The sequence below is a fragment of the Emydura macquarii genome, unplaced genomic scaffold (assembly GCF_026122565.2).
Source record: "Emydura macquarii macquarii isolate MOO-44397 ecotype Brisbane River unplaced genomic scaffold, CSIRO-AGI_Emac_v2 contig_1626, whole genome shotgun sequence".
Lineage (NCBI taxonomy): Eukaryota > Metazoa > Chordata > Testudines > Chelidae > Emydura > Emydura macquarii.
Genome location: NW_027131763.1, coordinates 102986 through 116182, shown reverse-complemented (window position 1 = coordinate 116182; position 13197 = coordinate 102986). Strand labels below are relative to the sequence as shown.

General features: G+C 59.0%; 2 protein-coding genes across 2 annotated transcripts; both read right to left on the bottom strand.

Moving 5' to 3' along the window:
* Nucleotides 1-697: 697 nt before the first annotated feature.
* LOC137157895 (serine protease 1-like) lies at nt 698-4202 on the bottom strand. The gene is made up of 5 exons (XM_067555325.1): nt 4169-4202; nt 2205-2361; nt 1821-2080; nt 1009-1145; nt 698-847 (listed from the first exon to the last, which is right to left on the bottom strand). Exons 1-5 carry the CDS (start codon nt 4200-4202, stop codon nt 698-700), a joined length of 738 nt encoding a protein of 245 aa, XP_067411426.1.
* A 4054-nt stretch (nt 4203-8256) lies between these two features.
* LOC137157894 (C-X-C chemokine receptor type 3-2-like) lies at nt 8257-12648 on the bottom strand. Its single transcript, XM_067555324.1, has 2 exons — nt 12571-12648; nt 8257-9318 (listed from the first exon to the last, which is right to left on the bottom strand). Exons 1-2 carry the CDS (start codon nt 12646-12648, stop codon nt 8257-8259), a joined length of 1140 nt encoding a protein of 379 aa, XP_067411425.1.
* Nucleotides 12649-13197: the final 549 nt, after the last annotated feature.

Below are 13197 nucleotides of genomic sequence, written 5' to 3'. Positions count from 1 at the left end.
TCCTGAGCACTAATAAACCCCCGACTCCCCTGCGGGCTGGGAATCGCCTCTGCCTGCAGGCGGCTGCCTGGCCCTTTGGGGGTGTGTAGGGTTCCCCAGGACCCATCCAGGGGACCCACAGGGGGAGCGCAGGCGGAGCAGGGGGGCTGGACCCTCCAAGGCCAGAGTCAGGAGGCGGCTGCGCTGGTGTGGGGAGACCCGGGGGGGGGGGGCAGACTCCGAGCACTAGAGTCTGGACTGGCTGCGCCCCGAGTGGGGCCAGACACTGTCCTGGGGGAGCTGTCACACTGGGGTGACTGTGGGACCCTGCTGGTCTGCGTACTTGGATTGCAGGCTCAGGCACTGAGAAGCATTTGCTACCAAGGGGCACAAGGAGGGAGAACATTTCCCTAGACAGCAGGCATCGCTGGGAGAGATTCTCTGGCCCGTGCTGTTGGGGGGCGGCCGAGGTCCCTTGTGGCCTCACAAGCTGGAAGTGGCTAGTTGCTGTGTTAATGATCAGGAATGAGCTGCGCCTGTGATTGTCAGGAGCCAGCGCACGGCACGAGCGGGAACGACGTGCGGACACAAGGGTTTATTGCCATCTCGGCACTTCTGCGCGTTACAGTGCTCTTGCACGGGATGGCTGCCCTCTTCCTGTCGTGTGGGCCTGGTGCAGTAGGGATGTTCCCAGACGTGGGGCCTTGTGGTGTCTGAACTAGTTGGCAGCCATGGTGCTCTCTATCCAGGGCAGCAGGGAGCAGACTTTGGTGTAGACGCCAGGTTGATCCTTCTGGGCACAGCCGACCCCCCAGGACACGATGCCCTGCAGCTCCCTGTTGCAGACCAGTGGCCCCCCAGAGTCTCCCTGTGTGTAAGTTGAGGGGAAAGAGATGCCAGCAAATTAACAGCCTGTTAAAGACTCCGATCTCCCCAGCCCCGTATGCTGCGAGCGCCCCCCAGACCCTGCGCTCATGGATCCCTCCTTCCCCCGGCTTCTCTGCCAGCCTGACATGCTGCTAGCCCCACCTGGCATGCATCCTTGCCTCCCTCCAGGTACCCAGCGCATAGCATGGTGCTGGTGATCATCCCGGGGTAGGAGCGCTCGCAGGCCTCGTCGCTGAGGATGGGGATGTCGACGCACTGCAGGTTGTAGGGACTGAACACTGAAAGGCAGAGGGAACCTGTCAGTGCCCAGCATCGCCTCCTCCCCCGCTGCAGCCCAGCGCTCCTGGCGGGATGCCATCGCGGTCCTGACCACTGATCGGGGGATCCCAGTGCACAAGTGGCATGTGCACTCCTGGGGCCTCTCCTGGCTCTGATAGGGGAGAAGGGCTGGTGGGTCGGAGCGGGGCTGGGATGGGACTCCTGTGCTTTGTCCACAGCTGGGGAGTGGCTCGGAGTTAGCCCCTTCTACGAAATGGGGTTGGCCCCTGCGGGGTGAGGGAAGGGGCACGTGTGAGGCTGTGGCTATGCCCACCGCCCTGTGTGCTCCCAGGTAGGGAGCGGTGCTGTGTGCTAATCCATGCGCCCGGCTCTCAGCCAGCCGCAGCAGACACAGATCTCAGCTGCGCCAGCTGGCCAGGTCCGGGCAGAGTCCGTGCGGTGCGGTGATGCACCAAGATGGGCTGAGCTCAGCACTAGGGTCATGGCCTGGGCTCCTGTGGGGTCTGGCAGGCCAGGCCAGCTTGTATAAAATCCCGGTTGCTGTCCACCCCCAGCACTGCCTCTCGGTGTCTGCTTGGACTCTGAGTTTTTTGGGCCCTGGCGTCAGCAGGCGACAATTAGACAGGGCGGCGGAGCAGCCAGGGAGCTGTGCAGGCAGAGAGGGCGGCACTCACCACCGTCGCTGAGGATATTGCCCCAGCCCGACACCACACAGGAAGTGCCGGCAGCTGGGCAGGCGGTCGGCAGTGCAACGGGCTGGACGTAGGCGTCGGTCTGGACGGGGTGGGCCAGCTTGATGAGCATGATGTCATGGTCGAGCGTCTGGTAGTCGTAGCTGGGATGCCACACGATGGTCTCGATGCGCATCAGGTGCTCGGTGTGCTCAAAGACCTGGATGTTGTGGTCTCCCAGGATCACCTGCATGGAGTCGGGGCTGGGAAAGCAATGGCAGCTCAGAGCCCCTCTGGGTAGCCCCCTTGCCCCAGCCTGCTCCCACCCTCCTGGTGCTGCACGGACGCCGCAGGGACATGCACACAGACGCCGAGTTCCCCACTTACTAGTACCAGCAGTGGGCTGCTGACACCACCCACTGGTCCGTGATGAGGGATCCGCCACAGAAATGGTAACCGACGTTAAGGGAGACCTGCCATGGCTGTGAATGGGGGCTGCACTCGTATCCCCCGACAATTCTGTCTACTCCCCGGGGGGCGGCAGCTGTGGGGAGAAAGCGTTAGCGGATTATGTGGGCGAAGGAGCTGTGCCTGCAGTGGGGCTGCCGAGCTACCGGTGGCCCATCACTGACCGTGGTTGCTGCTGTTATTGTGTTCAACCCTCAGGTGCAGATTTTGTAAGTGGGGACGTTACAGAGCCTAAAACTGGGGACAACAGTCCCAATGGGAACAACAGTCCCAATCCTGCAGTCGGACCCACGCAGACTTTCTCTCACGGCACTCCAGGTGGGTTGGATGTGAGACTCGGGACAGCTGCCATCTCTCCGTGGGTTTTTCTGTTTCCTTGCTGTGCTGGTAACGCACCACAAGAGCTTTGACTCATGTGGACAGAGGCCAGGAAATGAAACTGCTGAGCCTTGTTCCACTTGCCTGAGACAAGCGAAATGCAGAAGGCGACTAAATCCCACGCAGGCTGAACAGAGCAGAACTCGGGATTTTGCACTAATCTCAGCCTTGATCAGTGACACGGGGCCATCTTAGAAATAAATTAATTTTATCTTGAAAATGACCCTCCAACGTCATTTGGGGCAAACTCTCAGAGATAAAGGGCCTTGTCTGCAATCTGCAAGGGAGGGAACATGTGTTGTCAGGCATGTTAAACTTGCCAGCAGTGGCGCAGACTGAGCACATGCGAGTCCAGGATGCCCAGTTGGCTAGTGGGATTCACTGCTTAGGCCAACGCTTGGGCATATGTGGAACCTTTCTCGGGTGAGGCATCCCGTGGGGTTTGGGCACCGGGACTTGCTGGATTGGGGGTCTCGTTTTTGTAATGGTCATTTGAAATAGCGCAGTTGGCTTGGCAGCGCTCTCTGTCCTGTGTGGCAATGGGCCGCGGCTCTGGGCCTCTTTAGCTGCATGGATTGTTCATTGTATAGATAGCCGCTTGGCTGCCCTTTGGTTCGTTAGGAAATAGAGTCAAGAGACCAAACAACCAGCAGCAGTCAGGTTTATTGCCGAAAGCCAATAACACAGGAGAGGGCAAAGGCTTAATACACACTGGTCCCTGGCCCATCTCAGTCAGCGTGGCACACCACCTGTGCTCCAGAGTGACGCCCCAAAGCCACCTCTTCATACCCTGCCTGTTTACAAGGACAAGGCTCACCTGAAACTAGGTCTAACTCATCAGCTTTCTATTTTGTTTTCCTGGTACCAGGGCGTCCCCCTTAGCTCTGTGTTCTGAAAACTTGCATTCCACGGACCAAGCAGCGTGAAGGAACCTCCTGGCTCCAGTGAGGGTAGAGCAATCCTATGTCTTGTCCTTGTGCTTAGGGACATTCCAGGATAGGCTGTAAGAGCAACTCCCTCTCTGGTACTGTGGTAAAGCTTTCATCTGCCCCGGGTTCGACAGCTTCCATATTTGCTTAAGCCAAAACTTTCTTCAATAAATGCACGGTGTTACGGACACTTAGCTTTAGTAAGCAGGGCTCGACAGCAAGCGGAGGTTGCAGAACTACTCTTCTATTACTCTTACGTGCGTAACCCTGACTGATAGATACCTATGGGCAATGTGATCTCTATAGACTTTAGCCCATGATATATCAGTCAGTGCACGTCTGCGCTTCTGCTGGACAGAGGCAGGACATCGCACAGGATCTGTCCCGTCATGCATCGCTCATGGCTCGCATGGGTGCTGTGATGCCCCAGTGAACGAATGCCCTAGCTTCTGGGGAAACGACCGGTTGGTTTCATTCTATGCCTTAGCCGGAGCCTGGTTAATTTCACTCGTATTTTGCAGCCATGTCCCAGCCCCTGGTCACCACAATCTGCCTCGCTGGGTACAACATACTTACCTGCCACCCCAAGCAACGCCAGCACGATCCACATTGTTCTGCTTCTCCCCCGGCTGTGGGACAGGAGGCCCCAGCCCTGTGGTATTTATAGGGGCGCTGCTAGAGAGGGTTTAGCACTGATCTGCTTGCTGAGAATTTCTCCGTGGCAGCAGATGCCACTTTCCCACGAGCCCGTGACTCGGCAATCAACAACAGCTGCAGTGTGGCTGTGGCTGACTTGCCAGATTGACTTTTCTGGTACTAGGCACCTCCGTATGCAGCAGGAGAGCGGCACAGTGGTGGGTGTCTGCACGTCTAGGAAGTGGGATGGGAGCGCAGGCGCGGGGCTCTCCCTGCTCAGGCAGGGCTGATGCTCATGCCTGTCTGCAGTGCTAGGGGTGCTGGGCTGCAGTCAGTGGGCTGGGGTCTCATTGGGGGCGTGCTCCCTCACAGTCACTGCTGACTCATTGCCCTGGCCCAGTGGTAGGTGGTGCTGGGCGGCCGGGAGCAAGCTTTGATCTCAGTAAGGGGCACTCTCCCCGGCTGTCCGCGCTGGTCCCAAGACCCCATCGTGGCGCTGGGGCACGGTGCTGCTGGAGGTACCGTTTCTGAGCTCAGATGTGTTCTGTGGTTGCCATGGCTGTGAGCCCGGCTCCCTGGCCAATCCCAATCAGCTTTGAGAGGCGACTGGCGTGTGCAGCAGGAGGAAGTCATGAGACGGGCCATGCTGCCTGCCGGCTCCCTTCCTGCAGAAGCCCATGCCACAGCCGCTGCTAGCCCTGTGTGCGGGCAAGACCATGGCCCTGAGAGGCGACTTGCGGCACGCAGAGCGCCCCGGAAGGAAGCCGTAAGAACGGCGTGTTGTTTCCTCCCGGCTCCCTTTCCTGCAGGAGCTCGTGCCACTGGGCCAGTGGGGAGCCGGCTGTCCTCCGGCACAGACCGGGCTCCGGGCCGGGACAGCGACTTGCTGACTGCAGACAGGCTGCAGAGACGAGGGTCTGTCTCGTGTGTGTACAGCAGGTGGTGATGGGGCCCGACCCCGGCTGCTAACAGCCCTGCCATGGTCCAGATGCCATGGCAGAGCCGTCCCGGCCGGGAATTACAGCCCCGCCTTCAAACCAGTGATGCTGTTGGCGATGAGGGTCGTGCCGTGCCGTGCCAGCCCTCTGTGCCCCTCCGCCCCATGGGTTAAGGGACAGGAGCTGGGCTGCAGGGGGAGCAGGGCACTTGGCTCAGGTGGGCGTGGCGGGGGCAGAGCTCCCTATCCCAGGACTCCGTGTGTGCTGGAGGGATGGCGGTGGTGAGTGGGCTGGGGGAGGCACGTGTGTGTGCGTGTGCATGTGTGGAGGGGGTGTATCTGTGCAGGGGTGAGGCGGTGGCTGGGATGAGTAGATTGGGGGGGTCGGGGCGTGGGGAGGGATGGGGGAGTGGGGAAATGGAGGGTGGGCTGTGATGGCAGGGATGTCCATCAGCGCCGTCTATAGGCCAGGCTGCGTTGGTGCTGTCCTGCATTGCTGCCGCTGCTCTGGAATTTGCAGCTGGGGCAGGTGTCTGAACGACGGGCGGGGAGACCTGAGTCCATGCAGAGCTTTGGGCCTTTGGCCCGGCTGCAGGCGCTGCGGTGAGGCTGGGGACGGGCCCGTCCCTGGTTATAAAGCTAGCCACTGAGGAGGCATTATTCAGGCGTGGAGAGGTCTGCTTCGCGGCCTGGCTTTCCCACATGTGCTGATGGGCCGGTACAAGCCCCGCCGAGAACCCAGGTCCCGGGGCCTGGTTTACGGGGTTGGGCCCCAGCCGATCCCTGGGCCTGACTCTCAGAGGCGATTGCGGCTGAGGCGAGACGCGCCAGGCCCCCAGCTGGCGGGAGGGGCCGAGGGGCTGGATCTGTGACTGCCACCTTGTGAGCCGAGTGCCCTGCGGCCCTAGCTGCCAGGAGCTCCTGAAGCATCGCTGGGCGGGCGGCGGGCGGGCCCGGCTCCGTGGCGGCTGTGGGGAGAGGGCGACTGGAACGTGTTGCCGTTTCACATGGGTCCTGTGGATGATTGTGGGGTTTGTTGGTGCCTCTAAATCCCTCGTTTTTGGCTCATGGACTCTCTGGCTCCTTCCCGATCTCGGTTGCAATCCCCCGTCCCTCTCCCAGCCCCGGCTTTGGGGTGCTGCGGTCTCTCGCTCCGAGGCCCCTGTGCTGTGGGGTGCAGAGCTGCGCTGTGCTCCTGCGCGCCCCCCGTTAGCCGGCTGACCCCGGGCAAGCCCTGTCCCTGTCTCCCGCTCCCCTGGCAGGGGGGTTCCACACCCCCGGGATTCTCAGGCCCATTGTGACCACGTCCCCTAATGCAGTGAAGTGGGTCTCAGGCCAAGGCAGGTGTGTGAGTGCAAACGCAGCTGGGTCGCTCCCTGGGCACAGGGCAGCTGGCTGGGTTCTCAGGGTTATGTGGGACCTGCCGGAGGACAGGACAGTGCCAATGTTCACAGAGCTACTGGGAGTTTCTTCATCCAAGAATCTCAACCTACCTGGCCTCTCTGAAGTCAGCAAATCTCCCTGAGCCTGGCCTGTGCCCCAGCCCAACTACTGCTCTGCACCCCTGGGAGACGGAGGGCGGAGAGGCAGCAAGGGATGGGGGGAGGGGCAGTGGAGGGGGGCTAGGAGGCAGAGAGCCCGCAGGCTGGCTGGGGCGGGCTGTGGCTGAGATCTGGACTGGGCCAGGGAGAGTCCTCGTCTTGCTGCAGAGGGAAAGGCTGGAGCTCTGTGGGGCGCCCTCTAGGCATCACTCCCAGCGTAACTAACCAGGGCTCCAGTACAGACACGCCTGCAGCTGCAGGGCTCCCCCAGACTCGCTCGCTGGGTTGCACTCCCCTGGGCACTGGACAGTCTGAGAAGCAGATGCAGGACCAGCACAGCCTGGGGCCCAGTGCCCACGTATCCCTACGGGGCCTCGTGAACATGTGCTTTGCGGCAGGGCCAGGAAGCTCTTCCCCGGGTCAGGGCGCTGCTGTGCAGTGACGTGGCTGAGTCTGCATGTGGATACCCCCGGGCGGGCGCTGGGGCAGCAAGCACACGCTGTACTCGCAGGGAATGCGCCGGGGGCTGCCCGGCTAGCAGCGACCCCTGCGCGGGCAGCTGGCGATGCCCGGGCTCAGCTGCCAGGTGCAGGGCAGGAGGGGCTGGGGTCTCGCTGTCTCTGGCACTGACACACGTGACTGTGGACACTTAATGCGCAGGCCTCGCCTCTGCTTGCGGCTCCTTCCAGGAAACTCGGCTTGCAGGGCCCATTGCGGTCGTCCAGTCCAGCTCCCGCCATGGGTGCTGGGACTAGGCTGCTGGGCTCCAGCACAGTGAGTCTGTCTTCAGCGTGGTAGCAAGCCACGCTCTGCGCTGTGTGGGCCGGGGGTGCTGGCTGGAATTGGACTGATGGGGTGTGCGCGGCCGGTGTCATGCAGAGTCCCAGGGCTGCCCCTGGGCCGTACAGGAGCGTTGCAGCCAGGCCGCTTGGGGTCCTGCCGCATGGGCAGAGCTGCTGCCGCACTGTGTCCCAGGGCACGGCCACGTCTGGGTGTTCCCGTGCTCTGAGTTTCTAAGATTAGCCTGCCGCAGCCAGAGTTGCTGGGCCCCTGGCTTGGTGCCTGAGCTGTCCTCCCGGGGCAGGCTCTGGATGGCTCGTGTGTGCAGCTGACGCCGGAGCCGTCAGTGCGAGGACCTGGCCGATGGAATTGGTGTTCGGTGCCCGCTGGGTTTGGGCCCTTGGCAGCGGGTGCCAGTGCGGAGGCCAGGCAGACAGATGAGCCCGGGAGGATCGTTCTCAGTGGCTTTCACGGGCTCAGGCGAATGTGCAGCAGGGCAGGATGTTGCATCTTCAGCATTTTGTAACCAGCCGGGGGCTGTTGCAACACCAGTCGTCCTTCCTCGGACGGTGCCTGTCGCCCCTGGGCTGGTGGGGGGTGGGTGGGAACCACAGACAAAAGGGTGTCTCAGTGCAGGAGCCAGTTCTAGCGGTCCTGGGAGGGAGGGACGGGAGTCTGGCCGGGTGCAATGCATGGGGGTGCAGTGTCCTCCCCGGATAGGCTTCGTCCCAAGCAGCGTCTTGCAGCAGGCGCGCACTGTCCCCAGCCACTCACAGCATGGCTGAGTAGCCGTGCTCTGTGTCCCCCTCTGGGGTGCTGGGCACGGAGGTTCCCCCTCCACGGTGGCTCTGCTCCCGGGTGGAGAGGTTCTGTCCTAGGCTCTGGTGCCGGCGCTGGCCCCTCCAGCACAGCTTGGAGAGCTCCCTGCGGAACTTGACGCCCGCGAAGGCGTAGACCAGGGGGTTGAGGCAGCAGTGCAGCAGGCCCAGCCCCTCGGTCACCAGCAGCCCGAAGTCCAGCGCCTGCTCCAGGGCGCAGCGGCGGCTGACGTAGCCCAGGCGCTGCAGGCTGTCCAGCAGCAGGAGGGCGTGGAAGGGGGCCCAGCACAGCATGAAGAGAGCCAGCAGCAGCAGCACCAGCCGCAGCGAGCGGTGCCTGGCCAGCAGCTGGGCCCCGTGCAGCGTGCAGACAATGCGGCCGTAGCAGAAGAGCATCACCAGCAGTGGTAGCAGGAAGCCTAGGCAGAAGGAGGTGAGGCGCAGCCCCACCCGCCAGGCCTGGGCCTCTTGGGCCTCGAAGCCCTGGTGGCAGATGGAGGCGTGGGCCTGGGGCAGGAAGGCCACGGTGCGGAAGTGCAGCTCTGGGGCAGAGAGGGCCAGGCAGGCGGCCCAGAGCAGGGTGCAGGCCAGGTGGAGGTGCAGGGCTCGCAGGCGCCGGTACAGCTGCACGGCGTGCACGATGGCCAGGTAGCGGTCGATGCTGATGCCGGCCAGAAGCAGCATGCTGCTGTAGCTGTTGATTGTTGACAGCGCCCCCACCAGTTTGCAGAGCACCTCCCCGAACACCCAGCCGTGGGCGAACTGCGTGGCCCAGAAGGGCAGCCCCAGCACCAGCAATACGTCAGCCAGCGCCAGCTGGAAGAGATACCGGTCGGCCAGGTGCCAGGGGCATCGCCGCCCACCCAGCACCACCAGCACCAGCCCGTTCCCTGCCAGCCCCACCACGAAGACCAGGGCGAAGACTGGGGGGACGAAGTATTGTCCGAACTTGCCGACTGCGTCCTGCCGGCAAGGAGCCGTGTCCTCTCTGATGTCAGGGTAGCTGGGGTAGTCCTGGGAGGGAGAGAGACAGAGAGGAGCGGTTAGAGGGGATCCCAGAGAGAGACGCCAGTTTACCTGCCACCCATAGCCTTTCTGGGGGTGCCTGCGTGGCCATCAGGAGGGGGGATTCGACATGCTGGTTACGTGCCCTGAGCCGGGTGGGGTGGGACTCTCTGTAGAGCCGTTTAGTGTCTCTGGCGAGTGGTCTGAGGGCCAATGAGAATGATTTGAACCTCTGGCAGCGTTCATGATCAAACAGCACCAGGGTCTCCTTGTTCCCTTGGCTTCCCCCATCAGGCACCTCAGCATTTGGGGGCCGGGACTCGTGTACAGACCCCCGCACGACGGGGTCCCAGGCCCCGCAGGGTCCCTGTAGGAGCCACACTGGGTAAAAGTTCCAGAAGTTCCAGAGTGACTTCGGCTCCTAAATCCCATTTTCAAAAGAGATCTGGGGATTGAAAACCTTTGAAAATGGAGCTGGTGAAAGTTTTACCTTGGGTGCATGTGCTGCTGACACGGTGGCAGGCAAGAACCACCCAAGGGAACAGCTGCTCTTCCTTCATGCTGCTTCGAACGGGGAAGGAAACTTGGTGTGTTTCTAGTTGCTTGTTTGCACATGTTATCGCCCTGTTTAAACAGCCCTGGAGCTTGGCGCACTGCTTCTGGCTTCGCAGTGCACAGCTGTCGCCTTCTCAGCCCAGCTGCCAGCGGTGGCCACGAGCTCCCCCTGCCAATCGCTTTCTTTATCAGTCTCAAATGAGTGATGTACGGTCTCATTTGCTGATGGGCAGGAAAGCGCCTTCACTTCCTATGAAGCCCACCAGGGCAGGGTGTGAAGAAAGAATGTAAGTGGGCTCCAGCCCATCTGCACAATTTGCTTTGCCCCAAGGATCTAAGTCTGGTCTCCAGGGCCCTGCCCCATGGCACTGTCTGAGCTCCGAGGTGGATTTCATTAGCGCCTGTTACAGAAATGATACCTGGGGTCCCAGTGTTCTCTGCCAGGGACCCTGGCACATGCCCAAGGGGCAGCCCAGACTGGTGAGTAGCTGTGTCACTGCTGCCTTCTGACCTGGGGCCCTTCACACAGCTTTGCTGCTGCAGTTCCCGAACAGCCTCCAGGCGCCAGTCACGCCCAGCTAGGTCTGTGTGTGCTGCAGCCGCCAGCTGTCCTTTGCCTCTCACCAGGCCGGGTTATGCTGCAGTGACCCCAGCTCATTCCTACTCTTAGTTTTCTCTTCAGAAATATGTGTCCTGGCCTGCCAGCCCTCTCCTGGACACTTCAAGTATGTCAAGTCCATTATTTCTTTAAGAAAATAATATGCCAGCTTATTATTTCAAATAGTTTTTCAGACACTTCAATTGAAACCCACTGGATTAGATAAAACTGTCAAAGAAGTTTATTAAGTATAAAGAGGGAGACTTTAAGGGAATACAAGTAACGAGGCATAAAAGTCAGAAACAGGTACAAGAAAAATAAAGGTAAAATGCAACTAATGCCTAGCGTAACGAACTGTTCAATTCAAAGCCACGTTGTTCTCACCACATGTTCTCAACACTCTTACTGTCCAAAAGTCTCAGGCCAGGACCTCTTCTTCTGTTTAATGACTGCTTCCTTTGTCCTTTCTCATGCAGTGAATCGATGGACAGAGAGAGAGAGGGAGTAGGAGGGGTTTTGGGGTGTTTGCCCCCCTTTTTATAGGGTCAGCCCCCCCCCCCCTCTTGGAAAACATTTCCAGCTGAGATTCAGGAGAAAGTGTCCATATTTAAGGATATTCTCTGCTGGTTTTCTCACCTGTTTGAACTCCCCTTGTGCTTGATGACCCTAATACTTATATGCAAATTAAGCAGAGCACACGTTCCTTTGTTTGAGACAGACTTGTTTGCCAACCTCAGTTTGGAACATGTGTTAATACCATCACAGACTCATAGAAGATTAGAGTTGGAAGGGACCTCAGGAGGTATCTAGTCCCACCCCCTGCTCAAAGCAGGACTAACCTCAACTAAATCATCCCAGCCAGGGCTTTGTCAAGCTGCTGCTTAAAAATCTCTAAAGATGGAGATTCCACCACCTCCCTAGTAACCCATTCCAGTGCTTCACCACCCTCCTAGTGAAAAACATTTTCCTAATATCCAACCTAGACCAACCCCACTGCAACTTGAGACCATTGCTCCTGGTTCTGCCATCTACTACCACTGAGAACAGCCTAGCCCCATCCTCCCTGGAACCCCCTTTCAGGTAGTCGCAGGCTGCTATCAAATCCCCCCTCACTCTTCTCTTCTGCAGACTAAACAAGCCCAGTTTCCTCAGCCTCTCCCCATAAGTCCTGTGCTCCAGCCCCCTAATATTTTTTGTTGCCCTCCGCTGGACTCTCTCCAACTTGTCCACATCCTTTTTGTAGTGGGGGGCCCAAAACTGGACATAATACTCCAAATGCAGCCTCAAAGTGCCGAATAGAGGGGAATAATCACTGCCCTCCATCTGCTGGCAATGCTGCTACTAATGCAGCCCAATATGCTATTAACCTTCCTGGCAACTAGGGCACACTGCTGACTCCTATCCAGCTTCTTATCCACTGTTACTCCCAGGTCCTTTTCTGCAGAACTGCTGCCTAGCCCGTCGGTCCCAGTCTGTAGCTGTGCATGGGATTCTTCCGTCCTAAGTGCAGGACTCTGCACTTGTCCTTGTTGAACCTCAGCAGATTTCTTTTGGCTCAATCCTCCAATTTGTTTAGGTCACTCTGTATCTACCACTCTCCCCAGCTCAGTGTCATCTGCAAACTTGCTAAGGGTGCATCCACTCCATCCTCCCGATCATTAATGAAGATGTTGAACAAAACCGGCCCCAGGACCGATCCCTGGGGCTCTCCGCTTGTGACTGGCTGCCAGCTAGACATGGAGCCATTGATCACTACCTGTTGAGCCCGATGATCTAGCCTGCTTTCTATCCATCCTATTGTCCATTCATCCAACCCACACATCTGTAACTTGCTGATAAGAATACTGTGGGAGACCGTATCAAAAGCTTTGCTAAAGTCAAGGTATAACATCATACAGGGAAATCTTTTCATTTCACATCCAAGGTTGCCACACACATTTTGTCTGGACAATATTGACCAGCAAATTATGAGTCTTGAAATGGCGTCTTACAAGACATGCCTTGTACAAAGATCACACTAGCATGTAGGGCATGCACATGGGGCACATTGTGTCACAGACCCGCAGCCTATGACACATTTACAGACAGTAAAATGAGCTTCGGAAGACACTTACCTCGGAGTTGGTGGTGGGGCCCATGTTTCCAGTGGACTCGATTCTGCTGCTGCCCAGACCCTCCCTGATCATGAACTGAAACGAGGGGAGACCTGGAGCAAAAAGCAGAACTGGCCAGCTAGTAATAGAAAATCTTCCGGTGATGAAAGAATTGTTTGTGTGTCAAGAGAAGAAGTGACAGATAGGCAGAACCACGAGGCTGGGTGCAGACTAGGAGAACCCCCCTACTGCACAGCTGTTCCCCATGACCAGAGTCTGTGCGTCAAGTAAATGATCCAATCTCTGGTCCATCTGGTGAGGTCGATTGCCAGAGTCCTGGCTTCCCCCTCAGTGTCCTACTGAAGGGAACCTTTCCCCACCAGAGTGGAAGCAGGATGGCTGCTTGGAGAAGACGATTGTTTTGAGGACGGGGAGGGGGAACAGGAAAGCTTTAATTTGGGAGGCTGTGCTGGCGTGGGGATGGGGAAGGAAAGCTTTGGTCTGGGGAGTCTATGTTTGAGGGGCATAACCTGTTCTTCCCAAGAGGCAGGCCCCTCTGCAGCGTGATGCACTGCGGGAGACCTGCTGCTCCAGAAGCAATGGAAGCTCTGCTGGGATTCCTGATGGTGTGCGGCTCTGATG